Source organism: Muscardinus avellanarius (assembly GCF_963383645.1).
Source record: "Muscardinus avellanarius genome assembly, chromosome: 9".
Classification (NCBI taxonomy): domain Eukaryota; kingdom Metazoa; phylum Chordata; class Mammalia; order Rodentia; family Gliridae; genus Muscardinus; species Muscardinus avellanarius.
In genome coordinates, this window is record NC_137795.1 from 49299175 (window position 1) to 49315123 (window position 15949).

The 15949-nt window shown below is 37.8% G+C and overlaps 1 protein-coding gene across 1 annotated transcript in view; it reads left to right on the plus strand.

The window, feature by feature from the left end:
- RSBN1L (round spermatid basic protein 1 like) overlaps positions 1-15949 on the plus strand; it is a gene marked incomplete at both ends in the record, with an annotated part of 78924 nt that overhangs the window by 32621 nt on the left and 30354 nt on the right. The window contains 2 exons of the mRNA XM_080701478.1: positions 1457-1573; positions 13793-14433. Of these exons, the coding sequence (XP_080557604.1) occupies positions 1457-1573; positions 13793-14433 (758 nt within the window). The remainder of the gene's footprint in view (positions 1-1456; positions 1574-13792; positions 14434-15949) is intronic.

Below are 15949 nucleotides of genomic sequence, written 5' to 3' on the forward strand. Positions count from 1 at the left end.
CTATTTAAGTAGTTTAGGCCTGTGTTGCTCAGTGTGGAAGGCATTAGTCTTTGTGGCTATTGAATACTTTAAGTGGACCTAGTTCAAATTGAGATGTGTCATGAGTGTAAATCATATGCACTGAATTTTGAAATCTTATGATCAAAGAATATAAAAATATATTAGTAACAGTTCTTAAATATCAGTTCCATGATGACTTGATGATGTTTTGGACATATTGGGTTAAATAAAGTATAAATTTATATTTATTTCTTTATAAAATATAAAAATTAAAAATTAATTTCACATGTTCCGTTTTACATTTTTAGTGTGGCTAACTAGAAAATGTAAACTTACATATGGCACTATATTTCTTTTAGACAGTCCTGATCGAGGTAGTAATTTATCATTGGATAGTTGTGATCTGGATTAGAGTAATATTTATAGAAAGGAAAGTAAGGAGGGGCTTTAGGAGATTATGCATTACGCATATACGCCACATAATCTTAGATACATTACAGGATATTTTACAGTGTTTGTATACTCTCATCACTGCTTCAGAATCAATATTAAACATTTTAAAGGCAAGAACTATTTTGCTGTTTTTAAATTCTGTTACGTATCTTGTCCTTTGCTAGATTCATAGGGAATTGATTGAACAAACAAGAATTAATGGGATATCATTTGTTTACAAACTCTAAGTTTGTAGATGTATATCAGTTAAGTGCTGTGTACATGTATGTCTCTATCACTCTGAACTTCACTATGAGGAGACTACAATGTGCCAATAAAAGTGTATTAAAAACAATATATATATATAATATCAGTGATCCTTAGAGTTCTTTGTTGCATATTTTAATATTAACTACAGTTTCACTAGCTAACCAGATCATTCATATTCTTAAAAGGTACAAGGATAGAGTGTACTCATTCGAGTCACCCCTCCATGCCAGTCTGGTATGGAGGTGTATTTCTATTTTCTGTATTTCTATCTTTTAATAAACTTCTTTAAATCTTCAAAAGAAAAAAAAAAGGTACAAGGATAAGGAAACTAACTAGTCTTATATATGCCAAGTTCTATATAGTTGTATCTTTCCCCATTTAATCCTTATAGTAATCCTATGAGGAAGTTATCAACCACCAACTTACAGATCATGAAACTGGAAACAAATACACTTTGCAATATTATGTTCCAATACAGATATGTCCAATTTCAGAGCTAGCACTTTTCCATTTTAGCTTTCGGTTCAATTAAGGATAGCCAGTTGTTCTAAATGCTTTGAAATTAGTCTAATATTTTGGCTATCATGAAAGGAAATTTAGAAATATTCTCCAAAACCAGAGAGAAGGAAAAAAGGCATATTTCTTTTTTCATTCTGATTTTATGGTGCATTATAGTTCCAGAAATTGAACTGTGTACAGTTCATGGAGAAAAATTAAGATTTTAATAGTTTTCCATATTTGTTTTATCTTTCAGATAAACTCAAAGACAAAATTAAAGAGAGAGACAAAGAAAAGGAGAGAGAGAAAAAGAAGCATAAAGTAATGAGTGAGATCAAGAAAGAGAATGGAGAAGTGAAGATTTTGCTGAAAAGTAAGTGACTTTTGTTTTACTGTATTATACTGCCCAATGAACATATTATCAAGAGACTAAAGCAAGCAAAATATTTGGTGCTGCTTGGCGTGGTGGCGCACGCTTGTAATCCCCGCACTTGGGAGGCAGAGACAGGAGGATCGCGCAGGTTCGAAGCCAGCCGTGCGCTGGCTTAGGAGACCCTGTTTCCAAATAAAAATGTAAAAATAGGTCTGGGAGTGTAGCCTGGAGGTAGTAGGGCTTCCAGGAACCCCAGTACCACCAAAAAAAAAAAAAAAAAGAAATTTGGTGTCAATTTTTGCAGAGAATATATGTTAATGGTGGGGAAGTAAATAACAAATGTAATATCTGGGAGTTCTACATGGGAACGCATCATTAGTATATTTATTTAGTGAGTCATTGATTGTTTTAAAGGTTAAACTTCACTAAACTATTATATTCATTAATTTTCTTTTTTTGGGGGGTACTCTGGGGAAAAACCCAGGGGTATTTAACCTCTGAGTGACACCCCAACCCTATTTTTTATTCTTTATTCTATTTTGTATTCTTTATTCTATATTTTATTCTTTATTCGCCCTGAGTTATAGAGGGCCTCATTAAGTAGTAGCTGAGGCTATCTGCGAACCATGATCCTCCTGTCTCAGTCTCTCAAGCACTGGGATCACAAGTGTGCACCACCACGCCCAGCTGTTCAGTGTTTATAAATGTTGTAGGGAGAAAATTTGGGGGGTAGATTAAGCTAGTTAGTAAGTATATAAATCCTATCAATATATCTGAACTTTTTCTTTTCTTTTTTTTTTTTTTTTTTTTTGGTACTAGGGGTTGAACCCAGGGGCATTCTACCTTTGAACTACACCCCAGCCCCTCATTTTATTTTTAATTTGAAACAGGTTCTCACTAAGTTACTGAGGCTAACCTCAAACCTGTGATCCTCCTGTCTCAGCCTCCCAAGTACTTGGATTATAAGTGTGCCATCACACCCAGCTACATCTGAACTTTTTCAAAGAGAATTTATATTAGAATAGAAAGAAAAATAGGCTTAACTCAGATATCAAGGTCAGAAAAATAAATGACATTCACATGCTAGATCCCTAGGAAAGACAGAGACTATTGTATCCAGTTGACAATTGCTGATCAGAACACATTGACTTCATGCTTTTAATCCCAGTACTGGGAGGCTGAGACAGGAGGATCACAGGTTCCTAGCCAGCCTCAGCTACTTTTCTTCTTTCTTTCTTTCCTTCCTTTCCTTTCCTTTCCTTTCCTTTCCTTTCCTTTCCTTTCCTTTCCTTTCCTTTCCTCTTCTCTTCTCTTCTCTTCTCTTCTCTTCTCTTCTCTTCTTTTCTTTTCTTTTCTTTTCTTTCTTTTTTATGGTACTAGGAATTGAATCCAGGGGCATTCTACCTCTGAATTACATCCTCCGTCCTATTCTTTCTTTCTTTATTTTTTTAAACAGGGTCTCATTAAGTTACTGAGACTGGTCATAAACCTGCCATCCTCCTGTCTCAGCATCCCAAGTACTAGGATTATAAGCATGTGCCACCATGCCCGGCTAGCCTCAGCTACTTTTGGAGGCCCTCTGCCCTTTAGTGACACCCTGTTTCAAAAATAAAGAATTAAAAAAAAAAGAATATAAAAAAAAGAATTAAAAAATAGGGCTGGGGATGTAGCTGGGAGGTAACATGCCCCTGGGTTCAATCCCCAGTATAGGGAAAAAACAAAACAAAACTTGTTGACCTTGATTAATTTCATACTGAATTTATGTGTTGGTAATCCTTTATATCTAAAAAAGGGAAACAGTCCACAGCACTTTATTTATGACAAAATAACTGGTTAGTTTATGTAATTTAAGACAAACATAATTAGGCCCTACACTTTCTTTTTTTTTTCTTCTTTTTTATGGTGGTATTGGGGTTCCTGGAAACCCTACCTCCAGGATACACTCCCAGACCTATTTTATTTTTTTTTATTTGGAAAAGGGTCTCGTAAGCCAGCGAGGCCGGCTTCAAACCTGTGTGATCCTTCTGTCTCCGCCTCCCAAGCGTGGGGATTACAAGCCTGCGCCACCACGCCTGGTGTCCCTACATTTTCATTTCATTCTTTGCTAAGATCCCCCAGTTCTTTGGTTGTTTACATAAACTTTGTTTTCTACATGTCAGAATATTATTTTTCTTTAACATTCTTTCAACCTTGTTAGAGCTTAAGTTGGTGGTTACTTAGTTAATATTCTTGATATGTTTGTTCTGTTTTTTTTTTTTTTGCCACTATGTTTTTTTTGTTTTGTTTCTGATACTGGTGATTGAACCCAGAGCATTCTACCACCAAGCTAAACCCCCAGACCTTTTTATTTTTTTGTTTTGAAACAGGATCTAGCTACTGCTGAGAGTCTTGCTGTGTTGCTGAGGTTGGCCTCAAACGTATGATCTTCCTGTCTCAGCCTCCCAACTAATGGGATTACTAGTATGTACTACCATGCCTGGCTTCATCACTGTGTTTTATCTGTGCTGTCTAGTTTTAACACTTTGAGACAGAAATTGAATCTAACAACATTAGTACTATAGAAGAACTATTGATTAATACTTGAAATGTTGATTTATTTATTTTGGTGGTACTGGGGTTCCTGGAAACCCTTCTACCTCCAGGCTACACTCCAGGACCAAAATTTTATACACTTTTTAAATTTGGAAACAGGGTCTCTTAAGCTAGCGCGCTGGCTTCGAACCTGTGCGATCCTCCTGTTTCCACCTCCCAAGCGCGGGGATTACAAGGGTCCACCGCCACACCCGGCTTGAAATGTTTATTTAACTTTACTCTGTTGATTTAATCAGTCATGTATTTTTTACTTTGTTAGTCAGATATTCATTTTCTCACCCATTTGAATATGCAGAGATAGAACTTTATGTCACTTGAGTCTTAGAAATACTTTATAAGCTGAGGTTGGTGGTGCACATCTGTAATCCCAGTACTGGAGGATTTCAGGTTTGAGGCCAGTTTCAGCAATTTGGTGAGACTCTCAACAACCTAACAAGATTCTGTTTCGGGGGGGGGGGAAGAATTATTATTATCTTGAAGGTAGAATGCCCCTGGGTTCAATATCTAGTATTTAAAAAAAAAAAAAAGGAGCCTTGAGTACTTGGGAGGCTGAGACAAGAGGATCACGCATATTTGAAGCCAGCCTCAGCTCCTTAGTGAGGCGTTCAGCAACTTACTAAAAGCTCATATGTTCTTGGTTTGAGTACTAGAATGCTAACATAACATTAATGTGAATTATGTCCATCTAGATATAGATATACACAAATAAAATTAAAAATAGCCTAAAAATTTGAGATTTTCCAGGAATATACTGTATTAACCTTGACTTTGAAATAGATGAAAACTTTAGGAGACACTTTTAAGTATATTAAAGTGAAACTACAGATGATAAGGGAAAAAATTGGGAAAGACTTGGAAATTAACTTGTAACGTCTGGGATAACCATAGAAAAACTTAGAGAAAATGTATTTACTATACAGTGGAAATAAGTAATAACTTAATTACTGCCTTATAGTGTTTTGAAGATTATATAGGATGAAATATGAGCCAGGCTTGGTGGCACATGCCTGTAATCCCAGTACTTGGGAGGCTGAGACAGGAAGATCACAAATTTGAGGACAGCCTCTGCAACATAGTAAGACCCTGTTTCCAAACTAAAGAATAAAAAGGGCTGGGGGTGTAACTCAGAGTAGAATGTTCCTGAGTTCAATATCTAGGACCACAAAACATAAAGTATTAGCTAAGTGACAAGCTCGTGTGGCCCACAGACACTTAATGGTCATGAATCTTGTAACCACGTTTGAAAGATTAACTTTTGTAATTAGAAAGCACAAAGGCCAGCTGGGTGCGGTGGCGCACGCTTGTTCACTGGCTTAAGAGACCCTGTTTCCAATAAAATATAAAATAGGTCTGGGAGTGTAGCCCGGAGGTAGAAGGGTTCCATTCCCAGACCCCCACCCCCCAAAAAAAGCACAAAAGCCAAACTATTTTTTCTCTCTCCTCTGTGTGTAATATGTAGGTAACTAAATGAATAAAAACATGATTCAATTGGAAAAGAGCAACCATCCCATCATAACCATCGAGTACATGTTAGTTTCTGTTCTTATCCAGCAGAAACAGTTGGCCCAGCACGTGCAGCCTTTTCCACGCGAGCCGTGTCAAGGAACTCAGCCTGCCTCTGGCGTTCAGGGGCAGCAGCAGGATCAGTTTGATGGCAGCGTGCTGCTTCTCCTGCGGCGTGCCCCTTTTCCTCTTGACCTTTAGTGTTTATTATCTCCTTATCATTTTCTTCTGCTAATACTAATGTTGCAAGGTGTAACACATGCAGACATTGTTTGATGGAAGTGATGGAAAATATAATACGAATGCCGTGTTCAGATTAGTCTAATTTCTTAAAGGTTTTTGTTCAAAATTGTGCTGAGGCTTCTAATGACTAGAGATAATATGCAGTCATATGCATCCTACAGAGTTTCTCTGCAACTGGGTGTGGTGGTACATGCCTGTAATCCCAACAGGAGGATTCCAGGATTTAGGACAGCCTCAGAAATTTAGCAAGACGCTGTTTCTGAATAAATAAGAAAGGCTGGGGGTGTAGCTTGGAGGTGGAATGCCCCTGGGTTCAATTCTGAGCTACTCTTTCAAAAAAATGTTTTTAAGTGCTAGAAATTAAACCCAGAGGCATTCTACCTCTGAGCCACACCCCCAGTCATATTTATTTATTTATTTTCTTTTTTTCTTTTTTGTGGTACTGGGGATGGAACCCAGGGGCATTCCACCTCCAAGCTACAACCCCAGTCCTATTTTTTTTTTTTCTTTATTTTGAAACAGAGTCTCACTGAGTTGCAAAGGGCCTCACTAAATAGCTGAGGCATTCACGAACTGCCTTCCTCCTGTTTCAGTTTCCCACAACACTGGGACCCGGCCTTATTTTTTATTTTAAATGGGTCTCACTAACTTGTGGAGGACCTCACTGAGTTGCTAAGTCAGGCTCTGAATCTTCTATCTTCCTGTCTCCACACCTCCCAAGTACTGGGATTACTAGCATGCACCATAGTTGAAAGGGCCGGGCGTGGTGACACGCTTGTAATCCCTGCGCTTGGGAGGCTGAGACAGGAGGATCGCACACGTTCAGAGCCAGCCTCAGCTACTTAGTGAGGCTCTCAGAAACTTAGTAAGACCCTGTTTCCAAATAAATTATAAAATAGGCATGGGGGTGTAGCCTGGAGGTAGAAAGCCCCTGGGTTCTACCCACCAGTACCACCAAAAAGAAAAAAGAAAAAAGTTGAAAGGAACAAAGTAGAAGTTTTAAGTAGAAGTTTATTTAGTGGGTCTCATCCTTTTATATTAAAGTTTACCAACTACTTTTTCCAAATATATTAACACATTCCAGTCAGTTTTATGTGGTTTATTAAGGTTAATTTATAAGAACATATGTGTCATGATTATAGTATTTTGAAAATAATTTTTTTTTTTTTTGGTGGTACTGGGGTTCCTGGAAGCCCTTCTACATCCGGCATAACACTCCCACGGGCTACACTCCCAGACCTATTTTTTAACTTTTTTTTTTTTTTATGTGGAAACAGGGTCTCTTAAGCCAGCGAGGCTGGCTCCGAACCAGCGGCATCCTCCTGTCTCTGCCTCCCAAGCGCGGGGATTACAAGTGTGCGCCACCACATCTGGCTGAAAATAAATTTTAAGCTGGGTGTGGTGATTCATGCTTGTAATCTCAGTGCTTCTGAGGCTGAGACAGGAGGATCTCAGGTTCACCGCCAGCCTCAGCTACTTAGTGAGGTCCTCTGCAATTTAGGGAGAACTTTTTACAAAATAAAGAATAAAAAAATAGGGCTGGGAGTATAGCTCTAAGGTAGAATGCTCCTGGGCTTAATCCCTAATACTGCAAAACAAATAAATAAATAACTTTTATCATTATAACATATCGAAGAATTCTGCTTGTGAGAAGGTAGAATGGGGGTTAAAACCAGTGTTCAAGGTTATTTATTGATAGTGTACTAATCACAGGTAAGTAAATCTCAACAGCATTGCAGTGTTGAAAATCAAGCTTGTTCCCCAAAGGCCAAAATTGCTTTTTTATTTTTCTGTGTATGCTAATGATTACGTATATTATTTTCTGTCATATCTGAAATAAAGGATTTTTCCTGGATAGCCTTTACTTTTCACTTTATTAACACAAAACTATGCTAAAGTTAGTGGGAGAAATTAATATTAGTGAATTTTTGATGTTTGTAGTATTGAGGATTAACCAGGGGCATTCTACTTCAGAGCCACAACCCAGCCCTCTTTAAATATTGTTTTTGAAACTGGATTTTGTAGGTTGCTGGGAGTCTCACTAATTGCTGAGGTTGTCCTTGAACCTGCTATCTTTCTGTCTTAGCCTCCCACATATTGGGATTACGGGTATGCACTATCATGCCCAGGTCCCTTCAGCCTTTACTAGTTTTTAATTTTGTGTTTGTTTATTTATTTGTACTGGGGATTGAAACTCAGGTTTCTACCTGAGAGTTACACTCCACCCCCTTTTCTTTCTTTGTTTCTTTCCTTCCTTCTTTATTTTTTTATTTTTATTTTTGTATGATACTAGGCATTGAACCTAGGACATTCTACCTCTGAGCTACACCCCAGCCCAATTTTAGTTTTTACTTGGAAACAATCTCACTAGATTGCTGAGGGCCTAAGTTGCTGAAGCTGGTCTTCAACTTGTGATCCTCTTGTCTCCACCTCCCAAGTACTAGGATTACAAGTGTACACCACCACACCTGACTTATTATTCACTTTGAAATAGGGTCTCACTCATTGCTGAGACAGCAAATCTTCCTGTCCCAGCCCCTCAAGTACTGGTATTACAGAGCTATGTGTCACTGTGCGGGGCTATGGCTGTAATTTTTAAAAAATTATTTTTATTGGTGCTTTGTATTCATACATCATAATGGGGTTGTAATTTTTTTTTAAATAGTAAATGGATACAAAACAAAATCAGCAAAGAGAAACAATGAGAGTCTTGTCCCAGTGGAGTCTCACTGAGTGCACTTAATTCTGGGAAAGCACATTAGAATTTACTGCTTGGGTTTTTGCTGGGAGTTGGTTGTATAGGCACCAGCTGCCTCGCTTAGACCAAAACTCCAGACTCCGAGGAGGAAAACAAATGTTTGGCACATACCATATATATATATATATATATATATATATATATATATATATATATGTATGTATGTATGTATGTATGTATGTTTTTTTTTTTTTTTTGGTGGTGGTACTGGGGTTCCTGGAAGCCCTTCTACCTCTGGGCTACACTCCCAGACCTATCTTATATTTTTATTTAGAAACAGGGTCTCCTAAGCCAGCGCCATCCTCCTGTCTCCGCCTCCCAAGCGCGGGGATTACAAGCGTGCGCCACCATGCCCGGCCATACCATATTTTTTGTCTAAATACTTTAGGTGCTGCTAACTGCTGCTATCAGGATCTGGTGGGAACCTTCCACAATACCAGTTTCCAAATGCCAGCCAAGGAACACCCTTGTAGCAGGCCTTTCTAAGCATAGAGGTCACGGGTGTGTGATCTCTTGTGCACACTGTGCTCACTGTCGTCTTTAAATACAGAGTAGTTTCCCATGGAAGTTTAACTTTCGATGCACAATATGAGAATCTCTTACTTGATTTCTTACGGTTTGCATCTTTTCAGTTTCTGACTATTCTAGCATTTCTTTTTTTGGTGTATCCTCACAAGGAAGTAGACTGAGTGTTGTGCCTATTTTATTTCAAAGTAACGTGTTCTGGTGGCTAGATATTTTCTCTTTTAACTTTAAAAAGTATGTAGGTATGAATATAGTAGGATATCACACATTTTCATTCAAACAAGGTTTTATTTTGGCAAACCATTTGTAGAATCATGTTCATTTTCAGTTGTGGGATTTATACTGTTATTATGTCTCTGCCGTATAACATTTTTCCCCCCCTTTGGGCAAAATTCTACTCACTAGTAGAACCCACAGGCACTCTACCACTGAGCAACATCCCCTCCCTTTTTATTGTTTTATTTTTTATTTTTATTTTTGGTGGTACTGGGGTTCCTGGAAGCCCTTCTACCTCCAGGATACACTCCCACGGGCTACACTCCCAGACCTATTTTTTTACTTTTTATGTGGAAACAGGGTCTCTTAAGCCAGCAAGGCTGGCTCCGAACCAGTGCAATCCTCCTGTCTCCACCTCCCAAGCGCGGGGATTACAAGCGTGTGCCACCACGCCCAGCTATTTTTAAATTTTTTTATTTTATTTTTGCGGGTGTGGGGATGGAACCCAGGGGCATTTGACCTCCGAGCTACACCCCTGTCCTATTTTTTATTCTTTATTTTGAAACCGGGTCTCACTGAGTTGCAGAGGGCCTCACTAAGTGGCTGAGGCTGTCCGTGAACCGCGATCCTCCAGTCTCAGCCTCCTGAATGCTGGGATTACAAGCGTGTGCCACCATGCCCAGCTATTGTTTTATTTTGAGACAGGAGCTTCTTAAGTTGCCAAGGCTGGCCTTTGTCATGTGATCTGAAAAATAAAAAGATGACAGTAGTGATACAAGAAATAAAATTTCTAGGTTTTTTTTTGTTGTTGTTTTTTCATACTAGTCATTGAACTCATGAGCTACACTCCCATCCTGATTTTATTTTTCATTTTAAAACAGGGTCTTTCTAAGTTGCTGAGGCTGGTCTCACACCCGCAATGCTTTTGACTCAGCCTCCCAAGTACTGGGACTACAGGTGTGTGCCTCCATGCCTAGCTAGAAATTAAATTTTTAAAGTTTAAAGGAAGCCAGGCTTGGTGGGCACGCCTGTAATCCAGTACTTGATAGACAGATAGGTGTGAGGCTAACAGCAATGTAGTGAGACCCTGTTTAAAAAAAAAAAAGTAAAATAGGATTTGGGTGTAGCTGCTTTAGGCTGCTGAGTTTGTGGAATTACAGGCATATCCCACTGTGTCCAGTTTCCTTTAAACTCTGTGTATGTGTATTACTGGGGATTGATGCTTGGGTGTTCTTCCTCCAAGTTACACCCATCCCTGTTTTATTTTTTGTTTTGAAACATGGTCTTGCTAAGTTTCTGAAGGCCTTGCTAAATTGCTGAGACTGGCCTTGAAGCTGGGATCTTCCTGTGCCACCCTCCTAAGTACTGGGATTACAAGGTATAAACTACCAACCTGCCAGTGGGTTTATTTTTTTCCATATAAGGAAACATTCTTTTTGTAAGGCTATTTTCTTTTCTTTACTTTTCTTACTGTATAGAAATGAATATACTGTGATAATGTTAAGTAGATTCTGTAGCTGAACATTTTTTGGGATAATCTTTTATCTTTTATTTCTTAAATTTCCTAATTTCTGACCCTTGAGTCCACTTGGCCTTTGTTTATACAGATTCCTTAGTGTAAGCTTATAATGTACTTTGTCTTTTATTTTACCTTTATATTTATTTTATTTATTTATTTTATTTATTTATTCTTTTTGGAAGTACTGGAGTTGGAACCTGGGGGCATTCTACCTCCGAGCTATGCTTCAGTCCTATTTTTTTTTTAAATTATTTTGACACAGGGTCTCACCTCACTAAGTAGCTGAGGCGGTCTGCGAACCCAGAGCCTCCTGTCTCAGCCTACCAAGTACTAGGATTACAAGCATGTGCCACCACGCCCGGCTTATAATTATTATTATTATTTTTTACCAGCACATGAGTGTCATTTGAGTTTAGAAAATAAGAGCTATTCTAAATTTGGGATCTCCTTTATGGTACCTTGTTGGATCTTCACTTGAAACTTAACTAAGTATGGAGGATTTAAAATAGCCCATTTTAGATGCAAGAGTAATTTATAAGTAGGAAATACAAGGCTATGGAAATGGCTGTTTTGGGTACTATTATGTAAGTATTTTTCCCTTTATGACTTAAAGATTTCCTTGGCACTTTAAGCGAAATTATTAAGACCTGAGATAAAGTAAAAAATTTTTTTTAATTTTTTATTGGTGCATTATATTCATACATCATATTGGGGTAAAAAACTTGTGTGTACATACACCCATTTCTCCTTAGCTCTGACATATTAGGGAAAGCATCTGATTTCTTATTTTTTGTGACTGACTAATCTCACTTAGCATAATTTCCTCCAGTTCCATCCATTTCCCTGAAAATTATGTAATTGAGGTTTTTTTTAATGGCTGAGTAAAATTCCATTGTGTATATATCCCACAGTTTTGTAATCTATTCATCTGTTGATGGACATCTTGGCTGGTTCCATGGTTTGGCTATGGTGACTTGTGTAGCTATGAACATAGGTACACATGCATTAGTTTGGTAGTTTGGTTTCCTTTCTTTTGGGTAGATACCCAGAAGTGGTATTGCTAGATCAAATGGTAGATTTATTCCCATTCTTGTGAACAAGAATGGGAACTTCATATTGTTTTCCAAAGTGGTTGCACTAATTTGCAATCCCACCAGCAATGTTTTAGAATTCCCGCTTCTCCACATCCTTGCCAGCATTTGTTGTTTGTGTTTTGAATGATTGACATTCTAGTTGGAGATAGGTGAAATCTCAGGGTAGTTTTGATTTGCATCTCTCTGATTGCCAATGATGTTGAACATTTTTTCATTCATTTATTGGCCATTTGAATTTCTTCTTTCATGAAGTGTCTATTTAGTTCACTTGCCCATTTTGTTATTGGATGCTTTTTTTTCTTAGTGTTGAGTTTCTTGAGTTCTCTGTATATTCTAGATATTAATCCTCTATCAGAGGTGTAGGTGGCAAAAATCTCCCATTCTGTTGGCTCTCGATTGAGGTTCTTGACAGTTTCCTTTGCTGAACACAAGCTCTTCAGTTTCATGCAATCCAACGTATTGATTCACCTTTTAATTTGTTGTGCCTTTGGGGTCTTGTTGAGAAAATGTTTTTCTGTGCCTATGTGTTGCAGTGTTGGACCTATGCCCTCTTCAAGGAGCTTCAAGGTCTCTGGTTTGATTTCCAAGTCTTTGATCCATCTTGAATTGACTTTTGTACAGGGTAAGAAAGTGGGATTAATTTCCAATTTTCTGCATATGGTTAACCAGTTTTGCCAACACCATTTGTTGAACAGGCTATCTTTTTTTCAGTGTATGTTTTTGGCCCCTTTGTCAAAAATCAATTGCCTGAAAGTGTGTGGATTTGTTTCTGGGTCTTCTATTCTGCTCCATTGGTCTATGTATCTGTTTTTTTGCCAGTACCATGCTGTTTTTATTACAATGGCTTTGTTTAACGTTAGGTATTGTGATTCCTCCTGCATGTTTTTTGTTGCTGAGAACTACTTTGGCTATTCTGGGCTTTTTGTTATTCCATATAAATTTAAGGATAGATTTTTCTATGTCTGTGAGGAATGATCTTGGTAGTTTAATGTTTCTTTGGTTATGGTGTGTATTACCTATTTCTTCTTTGTAGTTAATCTCTAGCTCTGGTTTTGAAGACATAAATTCCTTGAGTTTCTGTTTGTCATGGAAGCTTCTTATTTCCCCATCTAATTTAATAGATAGTTTTGCTAAGTAGGAAATTGTTGGCTGGAATTTGTTTTCTTTCAGAGTTTGGAATATGTTACTCCAAGCCCTTCTGGCTTTCATGACTTGGGTTTGGGAAGTCTGGAGTGATTCTAATTGGTTTGCCTCTGAATGTCACTTGGCCTTTTGTTTTTGTTGCCTTTAAGATTCTCTGCTTGGCTTCCACATTGGTCATTTTAACAATCATGTGGCGTGGGGGTCCTCTTCTCTGATCCTGTCTAAAGAGAGTCCTATAAGTTTCCTGGACCTGTGTATCAACCTCTTGCTGGATGGTTGGGAAGTAGCTGGATGGTTTTATTTATACTTATCTTCATTCAACTTTCCATTTCAGTATTTCTCCTTTTAGAATTTGAGTATTATACTTTATAAATCATTCATCTCAGGACTTCAGTAAACACTTGCTGGGCATAAGCGGTGTGTCAAAATGGTGTTGCCATAACATTAGGTGTAATTTGGTCCAGTGCCATCCTGTGTGAGGGCTGGGGAGGCACGCGTGTGTGTAGAGAGAGAATGAGAGATGGACTAAGCTTTGGTTAAGTCCCCAAGAGAAAACTAATTCTGGGTAAACTTTCAGAAGTAAAATTTTTGTTACAGAGTTTCAAAAACATTTTTTCCCCCAACAGGTGGGAAGGAGAAACCAAAAACAAATGTAGAAGACCTTCAGATTAAAAAGGTTAAGAAGAAAAAGAAAAAGAAACACAAAGAAAATGAAAAACGGAAGCGTCCGAAAATGTACAGCAAATCTATTCAAACCATCTGCTCAGGATTGCTATCTGATGTGGAAGAACAAGAAGCCAAAGGCATCCTCAGTGATAGCATAAAAGATTACATTGGAAAGAATTCGGATACCAAGAACTATGATTCCAAAATTCCAGAGAATAGTGAGTTTCCATTTGTCTCTTTAAAGGAACCACGAGTTCAGAATAACCTCCGGAGGTTGGATACTTTGGAGTTCAAGCAGCTCATTCATATCGAGCACCAGCCCAATGGAGGTGCTTCTGTCATCCATGCCTACAGTACCGAGCTCTCCCACCTGTCTCCTGTGGAGATGGAGAGGTTTGCAGAAGAATTTGTGGACCTAGTGTTCAGTGAAAATGAAAACTCTGCAGCTTTCTATGTAATGGGTATCGTTCATGGGGCAGCTACTTATTTACCTGACTTTTTAGACTACTTTTCCTTTAATTTTCCTAATTCACCAGTGAAAATGGAGATATTGGGAAAGAAAGATATAGAGACTACGACTATGTCCAATTTTCATGCTCAGGTAAGAGGTTTTATTTTTATTTGTTAGGTAACTTAATTTTATGTTTTGGACTAGCTTCTGTTCTTGGTTACTAATTTTTCTATAGTTTTCAAATAAAAAGACAAGAATATAATAACACCATTTGCGCATATTAAGAGTACTTTCTTGATGTGAACATAAAAATTTAAATTTTTATTTGTACTTATCTTTTTTTTCTTAATTAGTGAATTAATTAGGATTCTATTATCCTTCCCCACTTTTTGGCAAAAATTTGTCTTGGACCTAATACGTGAATTTAACCACGTATTTTCCTTTCCTGAAAATAGTTTTCAACCTGAAAATGACTTAAACTTGTCTTCTTCTTTATAATACCTTTCAAGTGCTTAGCACTGGGTCTACCACAGAGTAGGTGCTGAAGAAATATTGGCTATTAAATATATTCTGGCCCAAAGGAATCACCACTGACTGTGTAATTATGTGAGAAAATTGGTAAATATGTTGAACTAATTTTCATGTCTAACCCTTTTCTACAGTGTAGAACATATATCCGAGAAAGCAGACACATAATTGAAGTTCACTGGTTCTTTTTTTTTCTTTCTTTCTTTCTTTTCTCTCTCTTTGTTTGTTTGTTTGTTTGTTTGTTTATTTGGTGGTACTGGGTTGTGGAACCCAGAGGCTTTCTACCTCCAGGCTATACTCCCAGACCTATTTTATATTTTATATTTTATTTGGAAACAGGGTCTCACTAAGTTGCTGAGAGCTTTACTAAGTTTAGCAGAGGCTGGCTTCGAACCTGTGCGATCCTCCTGTCTCAACCTCCCAAGCGAGTTCACTGGTTCTTGAAAATGATTGTGGACCCATCTAAAAAGTGATTGCTATTATCCCCCACCCCAAGATTAGAAACAGCATTAGTGTAGGAGATTGGCCAGTTCTTACATTTATTAATGCTGTAGTTTTCCATATTCTGTGAACAGTAATAATCGACAACATTCGAGTTTAGACGTAGGAAAAAGGTAAAAAAAGCCTCAGAGTGGTTTTAGCAAACATTTATTCCAAACTTTTCCTGCTTACAGATCAGCTAACAGATACTGAGGAGGGACTAAGTCATCTGTTTATGGGTGTGAGCAGAGCCAGCAGTAGAACAGAATCTCCTTAATTTTCATTCAGGGTCTTTTCCTTATTCTTAGTTCTTTCCTTTTGCAATAGACTCTCAAAATACACTTTCCTCTTTAAATGGTAGTTTGGGTGTTTGATCACATCCATCTACACCAACCTCCCTCCTCCTAACAGTGTGCTTGGTGTGTATTCTGGAAAATATGGCAGTATGTATCACTTTGAATCTCACTATGATGTATAATTATATCGCACCAATAAAATTCTTAAAAATAAAGGTTTTATATGTGTGTGTGGGAATTATTCCCTAAAGTAACACTTTTGAGAGTTGACATTTAAATATTTTTTTAGAGTGGAAAGGGAGCTAGAGACATCCATTTCTAGCTGAGTCATTTCATAGAATTCTAGAATGGTCAGTAACTTG